General features: G+C 46.2%; 1 protein-coding gene and 1 pseudogene across 1 annotated transcript in view; one reads left to right on the top strand and one right to left on the bottom strand.

The window, feature by feature from the left end:
- The window catches only part of TEAD4 (TEA domain family member 4), a 78,059-nt gene that overhangs the window by 32,526 nt on the left and 31,500 nt on the right, over nucleotides 1-14,033 (top strand). Inside the window, exons 4-5 of the mRNA XM_006891370.1 lie at nucleotides 16-26; nucleotides 1,060-1,314. Of these exons, the coding sequence (XP_006891432.1) occupies nucleotides 16-26; nucleotides 1,060-1,314 (266 nt within the window). The remainder of the gene's footprint in view (nucleotides 1-15; nucleotides 27-1,059; nucleotides 1,315-14,033) is intronic.
- Nucleotides 5,309-7,244, bottom strand: LOC102872045 (annotated as a pseudogene).

Genomic DNA, 14,033 nt, shown 5'->3' with positions numbered 1-14,033 from the left:
TTTTTCCTACCCTAGGTGGCTGGCTGGTGAGTTCGAATCACTGACATTTTGGGTGGCTGCAGAACGCTTTTATTAGTGGTACTTGTTATTTAGGTTGTTAGGTACCGTTGAGTTGACTTCTGCTCGTAGTAACCCTGTGAACAACAGTTCTGGCCCTTGCTTTTTCCTGCACTAGCCTCACCAGCTCTGATATGCCTGAGCCCATTGTTACGGTCACTGTGAAAGTCATTGAGGTCTCTCTGACCCTCCGCCTTTCCCAGCATGCTGTCTCTTTCCAGGAACTGGCCCTTCCTGACAGCATGGCCAAAGCATGTGAGATTAAGATTCTCAGAGGAGCACCCTGGTTACACGTTTTCCGAGACAGACCTTGTTTATTCTTGCTATCACTGTATCTTGATTGCATGTTTATTGTTAGGTACCATTAAGGTGGCTTAGCCTCATGGTGACCTCTTGTAGAACAGAATGAAACCTTGCCTGATCCTATGCTGTCCTCACAGTCTCCACCGTTCTTAAGCCCCTTGTTGTCCCTGTGTTAATCGTATTGAAAATCTTCCTCTCTTTCACCGACTTCTACTCCCCAAGGTGTTCTGCCATAGTTCCAAGCAGGGCTTAAGATTGTGCTTTAAAGAGAGGCTGAGCAGAGTGGTGGTTGTGGGGGGAAGGAATGACCTGCATTTTCTTTTGCTTTCTTTTCTCTGAGTGGTGATGTAATGTCCCTGACATCTGTTCCTTGTCTCTTAATTCTTTCTCAGACTTATCTGGGCAATGTGGACTGTTAAAGCCAAGATCAGAATGACCAGACTGTCTGTTTGTAGGCCATTTCCTTCAGGGAGGATATAACCTGCCTGAGACCCCAGACCTCTCACCTTCTCCCAGACTTTGTCACTTCACCTGTCTCTCTAGAGTCCTTGACCTTTTTCTGCCGCCTCCTGGGCTGAGTGACCAGGTCAGGAAGAGCCACAGTTCTGAGCTTCTCACACTCCTTGGGGTATCCCCATCCCATAGTCCACACCACACAGTTCTTGGCCTTCTCACCATTTTTGGTTTCTGCCCACATAGGTCCAACGGGCGCTCCTCCAAGCGGAGCCTTGGAGGGCAAGGCCGGCACCATTACCTCCAACGAGTGGAGCTCTCCTAACTCCCCTGAGGGGAGCAACGTCTCTGGGGGCAGTCAAACCTTGGACAAGCCCATCGACAATGACGCAGAGGGCGTGTGGAGCCCGGACATTGAGCAGAGCTTCCAGGAGGCCCTGGCCATTTACCCACCCTGTGGGCGACGCAAAATCATCCTGTCGGATGAAGGCAAAATGTACGGTAAGGAGCCTGTTGGGGCTGGACAACAGGGCTTTATGATCAAGTCCTGAAAACTGACGAGGAAAGTCGACTAGAGAGTGAACTTGGAGCCTCCTCTGAGTACCAGAAGGGGAAATGACCTCTTGGAGATGCCACTATGCAAACACTGCTTTGTCTTCTGCATTCACAAGGGATAGGAAGATATCTGAGGCGAATCTTTTGAGTGGAGAGTGGGGCACAGAGAGAAACCATGCGCTGGAAAACTTGAGACAAGAGCCCTGAGGTAGGGTAGATCGACCTCCCAGGGCCGACTAGGAAAGCCCAAGAGCCTTCCCTCAGGTAATGTCTGACTTTGGCCAGCCTGCCTTCCTTCTTTGGCTGTGAAGGTTGTTAGGAATGAGATCACTGGATACTTTTCTCATTCATTCATTCACTTATTTACTCATACCTCTAACAAACATGTGCAGAGTGCTCTGGTGGCAGAGTTCAGTAGGGAGTTGTGCTTGCTCCTTCAGAGACCATATCTCTGCTGGTTCAAATCCACCAGCTGTTCTGAGGAAGGAAGAAGGGCATGCTCCTCCTTTGTGATTTACAATGATTGACAACCTTGTATATCCAAAGGAGGGTTGACTGAGTTGTTTTGACTCAGTGGTAATGAAATGGTTTTTTTGTTTGTTTTTTGTGTTGTTTTTTTTTTTTAAATTTGTTTTTCATTGTTCAACATTTTCTTCCCCTAACCTACCCTGCAGTGCACCCATTGTTCGAGATTGTTGTCATTCCTATAATACCTAATCATATATGTCTTTCAGACACTTCCTCCCCTCATCTGATCTAATGCAGTGTTCCTTATCTATTCACTCATTTCCCATTCTCCCCAGCCCCCCCATGTCTGTCCTATTTTGTAACAGCATTGCAGTGCAGTGTTTGTCCTTTTGTGACTGAGATATTTCACTCAGCGTAATGTCCTCCAGGGCCCCCATGTTCTGAAATGTTTTATGAGTTCATTATTTTTCAGTGCTGCATAATATACCATTGTGTGACTATACTGTAGTTTTTTTATCCATTTGTTTGCTGATGGGCATTTGGGTTGCTTCCTCTCTTTGCTATTGTGAATAACACAGCTGTAAACAAGGATATGCATACATCTGTTTGAGTCGAGACTCTGGTTTCTTTAGGGTGTATTTCCAGTAGTGGCCCTGCTGGGTCAAACGGTATTTCTCTTTCCAACTTTTTGAGAAAAGTTGGAAAGACCCCCTTCTGTAGTGACTGTACCATTTTATATTCCCAACAGCAATAAGAGTTCCAGTCTCTGTATAACCTCACCAGCATTTGTTGTTTGCTGCCCTTAGCTATTGTTGCTGGGTGGTAATGACTTTTTTAAAAAAAAAAAAAAATAAAATTTTATTAATTTTATTAATTTTAGTGAACATTTACAGAAATTTTGGATTTCCATTCATTCATTGTTGCACTTTTCTCCCTGCCCAGCCCTCCTCTCCAGTACATGCCTCTCTTTGAAAAGTAAAAGAAAAATTCTTTCATTGGTATAGAATCCCCCCACACCCCTTACCACCACCACGCTGAGTACACTACACTACGCAACCTTAATTCTGGACTCTTGTGATAACCATAATACCTATCATATATTGCTTTTAAATTGTTCTCTCCCTCATGGTAATGACTTTTTAATGAGATAGTGGCTTGAAAGAAAGATCTTGGGATCTATTTATGAAAAATCACTTCAGGACTAGCCATCTGTGGTGCAACAATTGGCTGCTCCCTGTCTGGCACTAAGAAGAGTAAAGAAAATCTGAGTTTGTCAGTCCAGAAAATGATTGGGTCCCATGAACTTAAGAGTTTCTACGGCCCTGAGACCAGAAGAACTAGACTGGTGTTCAGCTACCACTACTGGTTGTTCAGAAAGTGGAAGGTCCATAGTAGAGTGGGAGGAAAAAAATGTGGAATAAAAATTCAAAATCCTAGAAAAGGCCAGACTTACTGGCCTGGTAGAGAGTGGTGACACCCTTGAGACCTTGGCTCTTAGACACCCTTCAGGCCTGGAACTAACCTCACTTCTGTTTCCTCAACTTTTATCAAGTGGCAAGATAGGCTTATTAGGTGAACAGTCTCTAGAACTGTCACCCGTATGAGATAAAAAAGGCAACCTTTGCTCAGAGATAGTGTTCAGAAGGTTTGAAGGATTAAGAAAGACACGCCTGAAAATGGAAGACACAGCAGGGAGTAGGAAGAGTGCATTCTGTGGATTGTAGTCAGTGTCACAATACAAAGTGTATCAATTATTGAGTGGAAAACCTTTCTGTCCACTCAAATTCCAAGAAAGTTTTAAAAAGAAACCTCTCTGGAGCGGAGTTGTACTCCAGCACACATGGAGCTGCTATAAATTGGAGTTGACTCAGTGGCAGCGGGTGTGGTGTGTCAGAGCTGTGTGAGGGGCTCCCAGGAGCTGATGAAACTCAATTCTGATTACTTCTGGTCCAGGGAGGAGTGGAGCTCTCACAGCCCTCCTCTGTTTTTCCTTTACCTAAAGCCTTTCCTCCTGGTCCTGAGTGATACCTTCCTTTTTCAGATCTTTATTATCTCCTTCAATCAAATGTACAGGTTAACACTTTTAACCTTTACTCATTATTTTAATGGATTTTTTTTTAATCTTTTGCTTTTTGGGGAGATAAGGTCTTTTTAGCTAGACCCCTGATTTGCTCCTCAGTTGCTGGTTAGAACTGCTTATCTTCTACCAGTCCACTGCTGGTTTTATTTAATTCCCAACCGGTCCCTTTTTCACCCTTTAAGTCATCACTCCTGTGTCAGCCTCTAGGTACTACTTATCTTTTAACCCTTCTCTTGCTCTAATGCACTTAGAGAAGCTTCGTGGAAAAGATAGCTGATGTCTATGGGACACCTCTTGGGTATAAGTTGTGATACTGAATTCTTTACATCGGTTATTCCCATTTAACAGATGTGGAAACTGAGTCTCTGAAGATCCTCGGCTCTTTCCATGCATGACTTGAGAATGAAGAGGGTGGGTGGGTTCTGGTTGTAAGCTAAGGAGTTGAGAAAGGGTAGGGTTTGTACAGGAGAGGACAGTTTGGCAAGACAGGTATCAAGTTCCTTGTTGGGACGACATGATAAGGACATATCTTTAAAGGATGCTTTAAAGGAACAAATGGTCTGATAAACGTTGACCTTTCAAAGGGGCTGAGGGTGCTATGAGGGTCTGGGAGATATAAAATCAGCACTTACCTGATTTGCCACCAGGGACCAGAGTCTTTGTTGGTTTACTTACTTTTTAAAAATTTTTCACGATATACGTGAACAAGGTTTATTACGGTAATGCAGAGGAGGCATGATTGGTGAAAGATAGGCTGTGCAGAAGGGTTAAAGAGAAAAGGAAGGAAAGGGAGGGAAAGCCAGGGGTGGAGCCAGCAGAAATAGGGTGAGCGTTAGGTGGGCACTGCTTTTATTGATTCTCATGAGGTCTCGTGAGACTGTCTATAGCCTGGCCCCACCTAGGGACCTGTGGGTTTGGTTGGAGTAGACTAGGATCTTTGGATGCTTCCTTTAATTTCATCCTTAAGGGTAGATATTTGACATAGAGAGACAGCAGGGGCCTCAAGCAAAGTAACAGTTGTCCATCCACTAGGAATTGGAGTTGATGCAGTTGTTATGGGTTTCAATGTGGGTTCAAACCATCAGCCCTTTGGATCTCAGCTGAAGCATTGCACCCACCACCTGGTTTCCTTAGAATCCTCTTTTTTTTTTTTTAATGGTGCCAATTTTAAATACATCTTTATTTGAGACATTGCATTTTCCACTTACAATACAATGATAATAAAGTGCAATGTTAATTCCTTTCCCTATACACACATTCCATATTCAAGTATTGAGAATGCCCAGAAATTTAGTTTAGTAGTTTAGACTTTTCAACTGCAGTGTGCTACAAATTTGGGTCCTTCAAAATTTAACTGTGGGACAATGAATGCTATAAAGTATTCAGATTGCTTTAGTCAACCTCTTCAATGGTGGGTCCAGAAGAGGCACCACCAGATGGAGGAGCTCCACCACCAGGGAAGCCGCCGGGCATGCCTCCAGCACTCTGGTACAGCTTGGTGATGATGGGGTTGCAGACCTTCTCTAGTTCTTTCTGCTGATGCTCAAATTCCTCCTTTTCTGCAGTCTGATTCTTATCAAGCCAGTTGATAATTTCATTGCACTTGTCAAGGATCTTCTGCTTGTCCTCGTCATTGATCTTGCCTTGAAGCTTTTTATCTTCAACTGTTGCTTTCATATTAAATGCTTAAGACTCAAGGGAATTCTTAGAAGACACCTTATCTCTTTGCTTTTCATCTTCAGCTTTGTACTTCTCAGCCTCCTGGACCATTCGTTCAATGTCTTCCTTACTCAAGCGGCCCTTATCATTGGTGATGATAATCTTGTTTTCTTTCCCAGTGCTCTTGTCAACAGCAGAAACATTAAGGATACCATTGGCATCTATATCAAATATGACTTCAATCTGAGGAACACCACGAGGTGCAGGTGGTATCCCAGTGAGCTCAAACTTGCCAAGCAGGTTGTTATCTTTGGTCATGGCACGCTCACCTTCATAAACCTGAATGAGTACACCAGGCTGGTTGTCAGAGTAGGTTGTGAAGGTCTGCGTCTGCTTGGTAGGAATGGTTGTATTCTGCTTGATGAGGACAGTCATGACTCCATCAGCAGTTTCAATACCAAGAAAAAGTGGAGTGACATCCAGGAGCAGCAAATCTTGAACATTTTCAGATTTGTCTCCAGAGAGAATGGCCACCTGGACAGCTGCACCATAAGCAACAGCCTCATCTGGGTTGATGCTCTTGTTCAACTCCTTTCCATTGAAGAAATCCTGAAGAAGCTTCTGAATCTTGGGAATTCTGGTAGAACCACCCACCAGGACAATATCATGGATCTGTGACTTGTCTAGCTTAGCATCCCTCAGAGCTTTCTCCACAGGGTCCAGAGTGCCACGGAAAAGATCAGCATTCAATTCTTCAAAGCAGGCTTGGGTAATGGAAGTATAGAAGTCGATTCCCTCATACAGTGAATCTATCTCAGTACTGGCCTGGGTGCTGGAAGAAAGTGTGCGCTTTGCACGTTCACAAGCAGTGCGGAGGCGTCTGACAGCCCTCTTGTTTTCACTGATGTCTTTCTTATGCTTGCACTTGAACTCTGCAATGAAATGGTTGACCATTCTGTTGTCAAAGTCTTCTCCACCCTAGTGGGTGTCTCCAGCTGTAGACTTGACCTCAAATATCCCATCTTCAGTAGTGAGGATTGACACATCAAAAGTGCTACCTCCTAAGTCAAAGATGAGCACGTTCCTTTCAGCACCTACCTTTTTGTCTAGACCATAAGCAGTAGCAGCAGCAGTTGGCTCATTGATGATTTGGAGGACATTGAGGCCAGCAATGGTTCCAGCATCTTTGGTAGCCTGGCGCTGAGAGTCATTGAAGTAGGCTGGTACAGTGACAACAGCATTGGTAACAGGCTTCCCAAGGTAGGCTTCTGCAATTTCCTTCATCTTTGTGAGAATCATAGAGGACACCTCCTCTGGATAGAAACTTTTGGTCTCTCCTTTATATTCTACTTGGACCTTGGGCCTGCCTGCACCGTTCACCACCATGAAGGGCCAAAGTTTCATATCAGACTGCACAACAGCATCATCAAATCTTCCTCCAATGAAACGTTTGGCATCGAATACTGTGTTAGTAGGATTCATTGCAACTTGATTCTTTGCCACATCGCCAATCAGTCATTCGGTATCGGTAAATGCGACATAGCTTGGCGTGGTCCAGTTGCCTTGATGATTGATGATTTGCAATGATCTCCACTTTCCCATGCTGGAAGACCCCTACACAGGAGTAGGTGGTGCCAAGGTCAATGCCCACCGCAGGGCCCTTGGACATGGTTGCTTAGTGAAGGTCCCAGGTAGTGGAGGGGAAAAACCGTACCTCAAGTCCGCCACTGTGCTAAATGAGCAGAATCCTCTTTTTAAAAATATTTAAAACCCACTGCCGTCAAGTCAGTTCCCATTCATGATGACTTCCCCATCCAATTTCCAAGGCTAAAAATCTTTCCAGGAGCACACAGCCTTGGCTTTCTCCTGAGGAGTGGCCAGTGGGTTCAAACTGCCGAACTTAGAGTTAGCACTCCAACAGATAACGTGCTACACCTCTTAGGTATGCTCAGTAGCACTTGAGGCTTTGACATTCAGAGGTAAGGGACGGATTATGATCTCTCTTTTGCAGATGCAGGAATATAGGGAAAGTTGAGAGTTCCTGAGTATCTCTGCTAATAAGTGAGTTAGAACCTGAATCTGCCGGCTCCAAATTAGCGCTCTCACTACCACCCAGAATGGCCTTTATGAGCCTCTTCCCTCTTCTGCCTGTCCGCCTCAGGCCTGGCCTCAGCTCAGGTGGGTCAGGTTCTGGGCAGGGGGCCTGGAGACAGTGCTGTGTCTGATGACACCCCTACCCCCTCAGCACCTGTCATCTCGCAGCACAGCTCCTGCTGGGCACTTGCCGCTGGCTTGTCCCCTTCTCTTCTTACGCATCCTGAGGTCTGAGCCAAGGCAAGACAGCATAGGGAGGTGATGCGAGGTACTCTGTTGACCAGAAGCCAGAAGAGCACAGGGTAACTGACTTAGCCTTCATCTCGTTTGTCTGTTCTGTCTTTTCATCTCCCTAACTTATGTACCCCAGTGCCCTCCTTAGCCCCCCCACTATCTTCTGACATCTCATCCTTCTCTCCCCACCCCAGCCCTCATGCAGAGCCTCAGATGGGCACCTCAGTAGAACAGTGAATGGGGATTGAGGGTGAGCAGGCAGGTGGAGGAGCTGATAGGACTCCCCTGATCTTGAGAGCAGGCTTTGAGACCTGGGGACCTGGCCTTGGCTGAAGTTAGGGATTAGGCCAGCTCCCAGCCCAGGCCCTAGTACACTCAGAGCAGGCAAGCTTACCAGGGCCAGGCAGACATGCAGATGACATGCAAAGCAACACAACAGATTAGCACCTGTTATTTTTGAGCTGAGTTTTTCGGCTTGTGGGCCGGGCGGGCCGGGCCCTCCCCTTGAGCACCCCTTGCCGCTCTTGGGCTGGCGTCGGGGCCTGGGACTACTAGTCCTTTCTTGCTCATGTTCCTGCTTTCACTTTTGCCCTGTCACTGTGTGACCCTTGCTCTGGCATAAAGCTGGTTACTCTAACCTCCTTTGGCCAGTCTGGCCACCAGCCCCTTGTGGGCAGGTGGTGGGAAGATGGGATAGGGTAAGTTCTCCCCCAGCAGCCCTCATACACTGCCTTCTCATATCTTCACAGCTCAGCACTGGCCGGGCCATCTTTCCTTTCCCTCCTTCATGCAAGAGGCTCATGGCTGCATTTACAGATCTTCCTCTGTTTTATGGCCCTCACTCTTCCTGCTCTTTCATTCTCTCTAAAAGTTGTTGTTGAATTTCTTGAATCTTTTTGCCTCTCTCCTCTTCTTTTCTGTCTCTGCTTCTCCTTTCCTTTTCCCTGAGCACCCTGTGCCTCAAGCCCTGACTTCTGTGAGCAATGAATGGTCCTTATTGACCAAATCAGTTTGAGAGCCCTGTGTTCTCCAGAATTGCATTGTCGAGGGGGAAGCAGGAGAAACATCTAGAAAGATCATGAAATTATCTAGGTGACTCTGAGCAGCCTTTGCATTTCGTACATCCTATAAACCAGAGGATAGGCTGGCCCTAGACATTTTCTTGACAGAGAGCTTGAGCTGAGCAAAGTAGGGTGATTATTCCAGAGCAGGAAGAGAGTATGAGCTGTGGCCCAGAGGCACGTGTTTACATGGTATTCCTACCACCTCTGAGGCTGTAAATCTGCCCTATTTATCTCTTGTGGAGTGACTGGTGGATTAGAACTGCTGGCCTTTCAGTTAGCAGCCCCAAATGTTGTGCACTACACCTCCAAGATTCATGGTAGGTTTAGGGGACGCCAGTGGCGGATCTAGACCAACACTGCCGTTAGAGAATGTCAGAGGAGAAGAGTCTCTTATTTTGTGTGTGAGGAAACAGATCTAGAGTCATAAACTAAGTGACAGGGGCCTTTTCGCTAAGGGATGGGATTTAGCTCAGGGCCCTCTCAGCATCTTTTCTGCTTCTGCTTTTTCTTGATGGTATTTTTCCACCTTCTCGGCTTTGTCACCATGTGGATTTGCTGGCCTTCCCCACTTTGCTTTATATCCTAATTTCATTATTTCTGAGATGTTTTCTGTGCCCCTCCTCGTCTTTTCACTGCTGTGATTTAGGCAAGTCATTTAGCCTTTCTGACCTTCAGTTTCCTCATTTGTAGAATGGAGATAGTAGGAGTCTTTGGATGGTGCAGATGATTAAACACTTGACTAACAGCCAAAAGGTGGACAGCTCAAACTCACCTCGAGGCTCCGTGGAGGAGTTCTGCTTTTAACACATGAGGTAGCACAGGTCAGAACTGACTCCACTTCACCTAACGTCAGCAAGCTTTTAGGACTGTAGGCTTGAAAGCACACGGTAAGTGCTAAGTAAACAGCACCAGAGTGTGTAGAGATGAGTCACACATGCTCCCTTCCCTCGGGGAGCTCACAACTTAAGCAAAGGCTCAAATGGCTTTACCTGGCTTTCATGAGAAAGGCACACACAAGTCCACTAGGACCTGGGGTACGAGTGAGCACACCCGCTTGGTGGAGGTGAGGGACAGCACTGGGACGGTGCCCTTGAAGGCCAGATAGGTTTTGGCCCAAAGGCACAGAGGCCTCCAGGGGCGATGGGGCCACGGCCAGCCGCTGCCCTCTCGGCAGAGGCTGGTATGAGGTGTGGCAGGTATGGCACACGAGTCCTGGCACTGCATGAGGCGGGAGTGATGGGTAGTTTCTTTTTGCCGTGGCCATTTCCATTGCCTGCTGAGAGAGATCATGAAGCAGTTTAAAATTCCATAGTTAGGAATGCTTCTGCCTTCCTAGGCTTCAGGCAGAAGTTTCCTTCTCTATGAATAGCCTCCTTCTCCGCCTCTAGGTGTTCATAGCTCCATCTGGTCACTAGACAGAGAAGTCCTTGGTCCTGGGGGATAGAACCAGGCACTGAGGCAAAACCAGTCTCCTCCCAGCACTCAGCCTGCAGCGTGAAACCCAGGCCTCCTACCAGGGGCTTGCTCTTGGGCCCAAGGAACAAGATCCACGTGCAGTTTCCTCTTGGCTTCTCAACCCCTTTCCGTTTTCTTCTTTATTTTAAAATAATAGACTTAAATTTCTATTTAGAACTCTTTCAGATTTGCAGAGGAACTATAGACTCCACTGCACCGAACACCGGCAGCCTTAGAAAATAGAGTGCTCCCATGGACGTGTTTCTCCAGTTCACTTCTTGAGTTCCTGTGTTAAAATTGCTGAGCCCATGTTCATACATTATCGTTAACTAAATCCTGCTTTACTTGAAGATTAACTCTGTTGTGTGTGGTGCTGTAGATTTTGACAAACATACCATGTAAGGTGTCTATCAGTCCTTTGCCATTTAAGAGAAGGAACATTAGCTTAGTTCTAGTTTGGAAGCAGGAGTGGCATCCTCTTCCTAAAATAACATTCCTTCAGAAACCCTGAACTTTGAGAAATGTCAATAGTTGTAGAGGAGCATCAGGACTTTTGTTCTTAGGGTCACTATGAGTTGTGCTCAACTCAAAGGCAATCAACAACAACATTAGTTATAAGGGAGCTCCGGTGGCCTAGCAGCAAGAAGCTGTGCTGCAAACCCAAAGGCACGGGGTTCAAATCCACCAGCTGCTCCACAGGAGAAGCACAGGCAGTCTCCTCCAATGCAGTTAGTTGCCACTGAAAACCCGCTGAAGGGTCAGCTTATGGGTTAGTTCTGACTCTACAGTACACAACAACATCAGTGATAAGCAAACCTAACCCCCTGCCTCTAAGTCAGTTCTGACTCATAGTGACACAGTGGGACAGAGTAGACCTTCTAGATAGAGTTTCCAATACTAAATCTAGGGTCACGGAAAGAGAGGAAGACCCACAGTGAAATGGATTGACAGAGTGACTGTGTCGGTGAGCCCAGGTGCAGTGGAGACTGTGAGGAGGGCACAGGAGCTGGCAGAGTTTCAGTCTGCTGTACGTAAGGCAACTTTGAATTGTTGACTGCACTTAGCAACTACAGCACATTTTTACAAGTGCCGGCTGCCTCCTGTTTTTCTCAAGGAGCAGTTGATAGATTCAAATCTCCAGCTTTTCTGTTAGCGGCCCAACGCTTAATCCACGGTGCCACCACACCTCCTTAACATTAGCTGTCACATGACCTTTACTGACGATACTGCAGTTGTAATGCAAACATGACATGTGCGAGGGAGCTAATGGTGACACCTGACCTTGCTGACCTGCTAAGTGGCTGGTCTCTTACATCATGTGCTGCTCCCGGTGGTGTGCTAAGAAGTATGATTAGCCTCAGAGAAGTTAGATAACGACCTGAGATCCCACAACCAGTAGCTCCTTTGTAGAGGTTGGAGTTCTTCTGTTTGTGTCTCTGAGTCATGTTGTTGTTCGGTGCTGTTGAGTCGGCTGCGACTCATAATGACCGTACAGGCATGAGGTGTGAACCCTGCCCTATCCTGTGCCATTGTCATCGTCTGTGACTCACTAGACCCCGTCGTTTCAGTCACTGTGTCAGTCCATCTCACTGAGGGTCTGTCCCTCCTTTTCAGACCCTCACCTTTTCTGAGCCGGATGCCTTTCTCCAAGGACTGGGCCCTCCTGACAACGTACTGAAAGCATGTGAGATGGCATGGCACCATCTTTCCTCCTAAGGAACATCCTGGCTGCACTTTCCCTCCAATGATGGAGAAACAGGGAAACTCGAGGCCCAGGGATTGGTAGTGTAGGTAGAGGGGCATCAGTGTAGGAAAATGAGGTCAGCAGTGAGCTCTTCTAGACAGGTTATTACAGATGGGATTGGGGTTACTGGCAGCGTGTAAATGATACTGGCTGTGGGGATAGGAGAAAGTGGTGTTTTAGTCAGAACTCTGGCTTGGGAGCATGTGCCCCCTGAGTGTGGCTCATGGCTGGGGGCTTGCTGTCTGGCTCCCCTTTCTCCCCCGGCAGTCCTCACCCTGGTAAGATGGGGCTGAGGGTGGGAGCAGACTCGCCTAGTATAAGTTGGCCACAGTTGGACGCATGTCTTCTGACAGATGGGCTTGCAGTTTGGCAGTACATCCCTCCAGCCACACCCAAGCCCTCTCTGGGGTTGGCCAAGGCCACCTGTCACACTGCAGTGCCCAGCTGCCTGATTTGCCTCCACTGAGTCACTGAAACTTGTAAGCCCTGGTCTGTAGGCTTGTTCCTTCTACTTGCCCAGCCTGTGGTCTCACGCCCCACAGGCAGAAGGACTTATGTCCAGGGTCATGCACCAGTGACAGAGCTGAGGCAAGGATGTAGTCTCTTCCTCTCCTGCTAACTCACGTAGGTTTTCTACAAGTTTCCTGCTGCCTGTATTAATTTCCCAGTGCTTAGAAAGGGCACACATGGCTGACTTTAAAGAACAGAACCATATTTACTCAGTTGAGACTAAAAATCTAAAGTTCAGGGTGTGGCTGTAGAAGGAAGTTCTTTTTTGTCTATTCCAGCTTCTGGTAGCTGGCAATCCTTGTAGCTTCATCTATCTCTTTGCTGTCAGATGGCATCTACCGTCTGTCTGTGTGTGCCTGTGCCATTTGTCAGGTAACTCAAGTGATTAGGTCTTAGTCCATCGCCATGACTTCAGTAGATTTGCTGATCTCTGCTTTAATTATCAAGTGCTGCTGGAACAGCAATTTGTTTTCTCAGTTTAGAAATCTGAATTCAGATCACGGGTCCTAGAGGAGCTCTCTGAGCTCCAGGGGAAGATCTTTGTCTCTTCAGTTTCTGCTTCCTGGCTCCTTAGAGATATCTGCATGGCATCCGTCTTCCCTTGTGGAAGGCTCTCAGCACTGAGATTCTGGATCTAGAGGATGAGCTCTGATGCTCCCTGAGCTGCTTTCTTGGCAGTAGTGAGAGCTCTAGCCTATTTGCTCCCTTTTCTTTTATCTCTTAAGGAAGTTAAAAGGTACAAGGAGTGAAAAATTCCTAAATCTGAGTCAAAGGAAAGAAAACTTAAAATAATAGCTGGTTTTAATTTCTTATTGCCTTTGAGTTGGAACTAAATTATAGCTGACCCTCCAGTGAGTTTTCAGAGGCTGTAAATGCCATGTAAGGAGATTGCCCATTTTCTCCTTGAGTCATTGGTGGATTCAGCCCACTAGAGAGGGGCCATCTTTGGGGTAGGACGCAATTCCCTATGAACTACACCACCAGAGCTCAGAGCTCCAAGGGACTGGTTAGTCACTGTAATTAATGAACTACATTCATCAACGGCAATTAATGTTCTAAAATAAAATGTAGATAATTGTTTTAAAAGCCAATACGAAAAAACAATTTTTTTAATGTCATAATGCTTTTTATTAGTATAAGGCAAAAATGGTAACTTTTTTTTAAAAAAAAAAAACCCCAATATGATTTATAAACCTTCACTCAAATAAAGAAATGAATCCTGCACTCTTGTAAGGCTGTGATTCAGGGAACACACTGATTCTGCTTTATTAACATTATCAACTCAATTCACTGCTTTCAAATTGGTTTCAACTCAGATATCCTCTATCCCATTTCTAAGGTTGTAAATCTTTATTTA

This window comes from Elephantulus edwardii, unplaced genomic scaffold (genome assembly GCF_000299155.1).
Source record: "Elephantulus edwardii isolate Elephantulus edwardi_28Jun2011 unplaced genomic scaffold, EleEdw1.0 scaffold00096, whole genome shotgun sequence".
NCBI classification, from domain to species: domain Eukaryota; kingdom Metazoa; phylum Chordata; class Mammalia; order Macroscelidea; family Macroscelididae; genus Elephantulus; species Elephantulus edwardii.
This window is presented reverse-complemented; position numbering and strand designations above follow the sequence as displayed.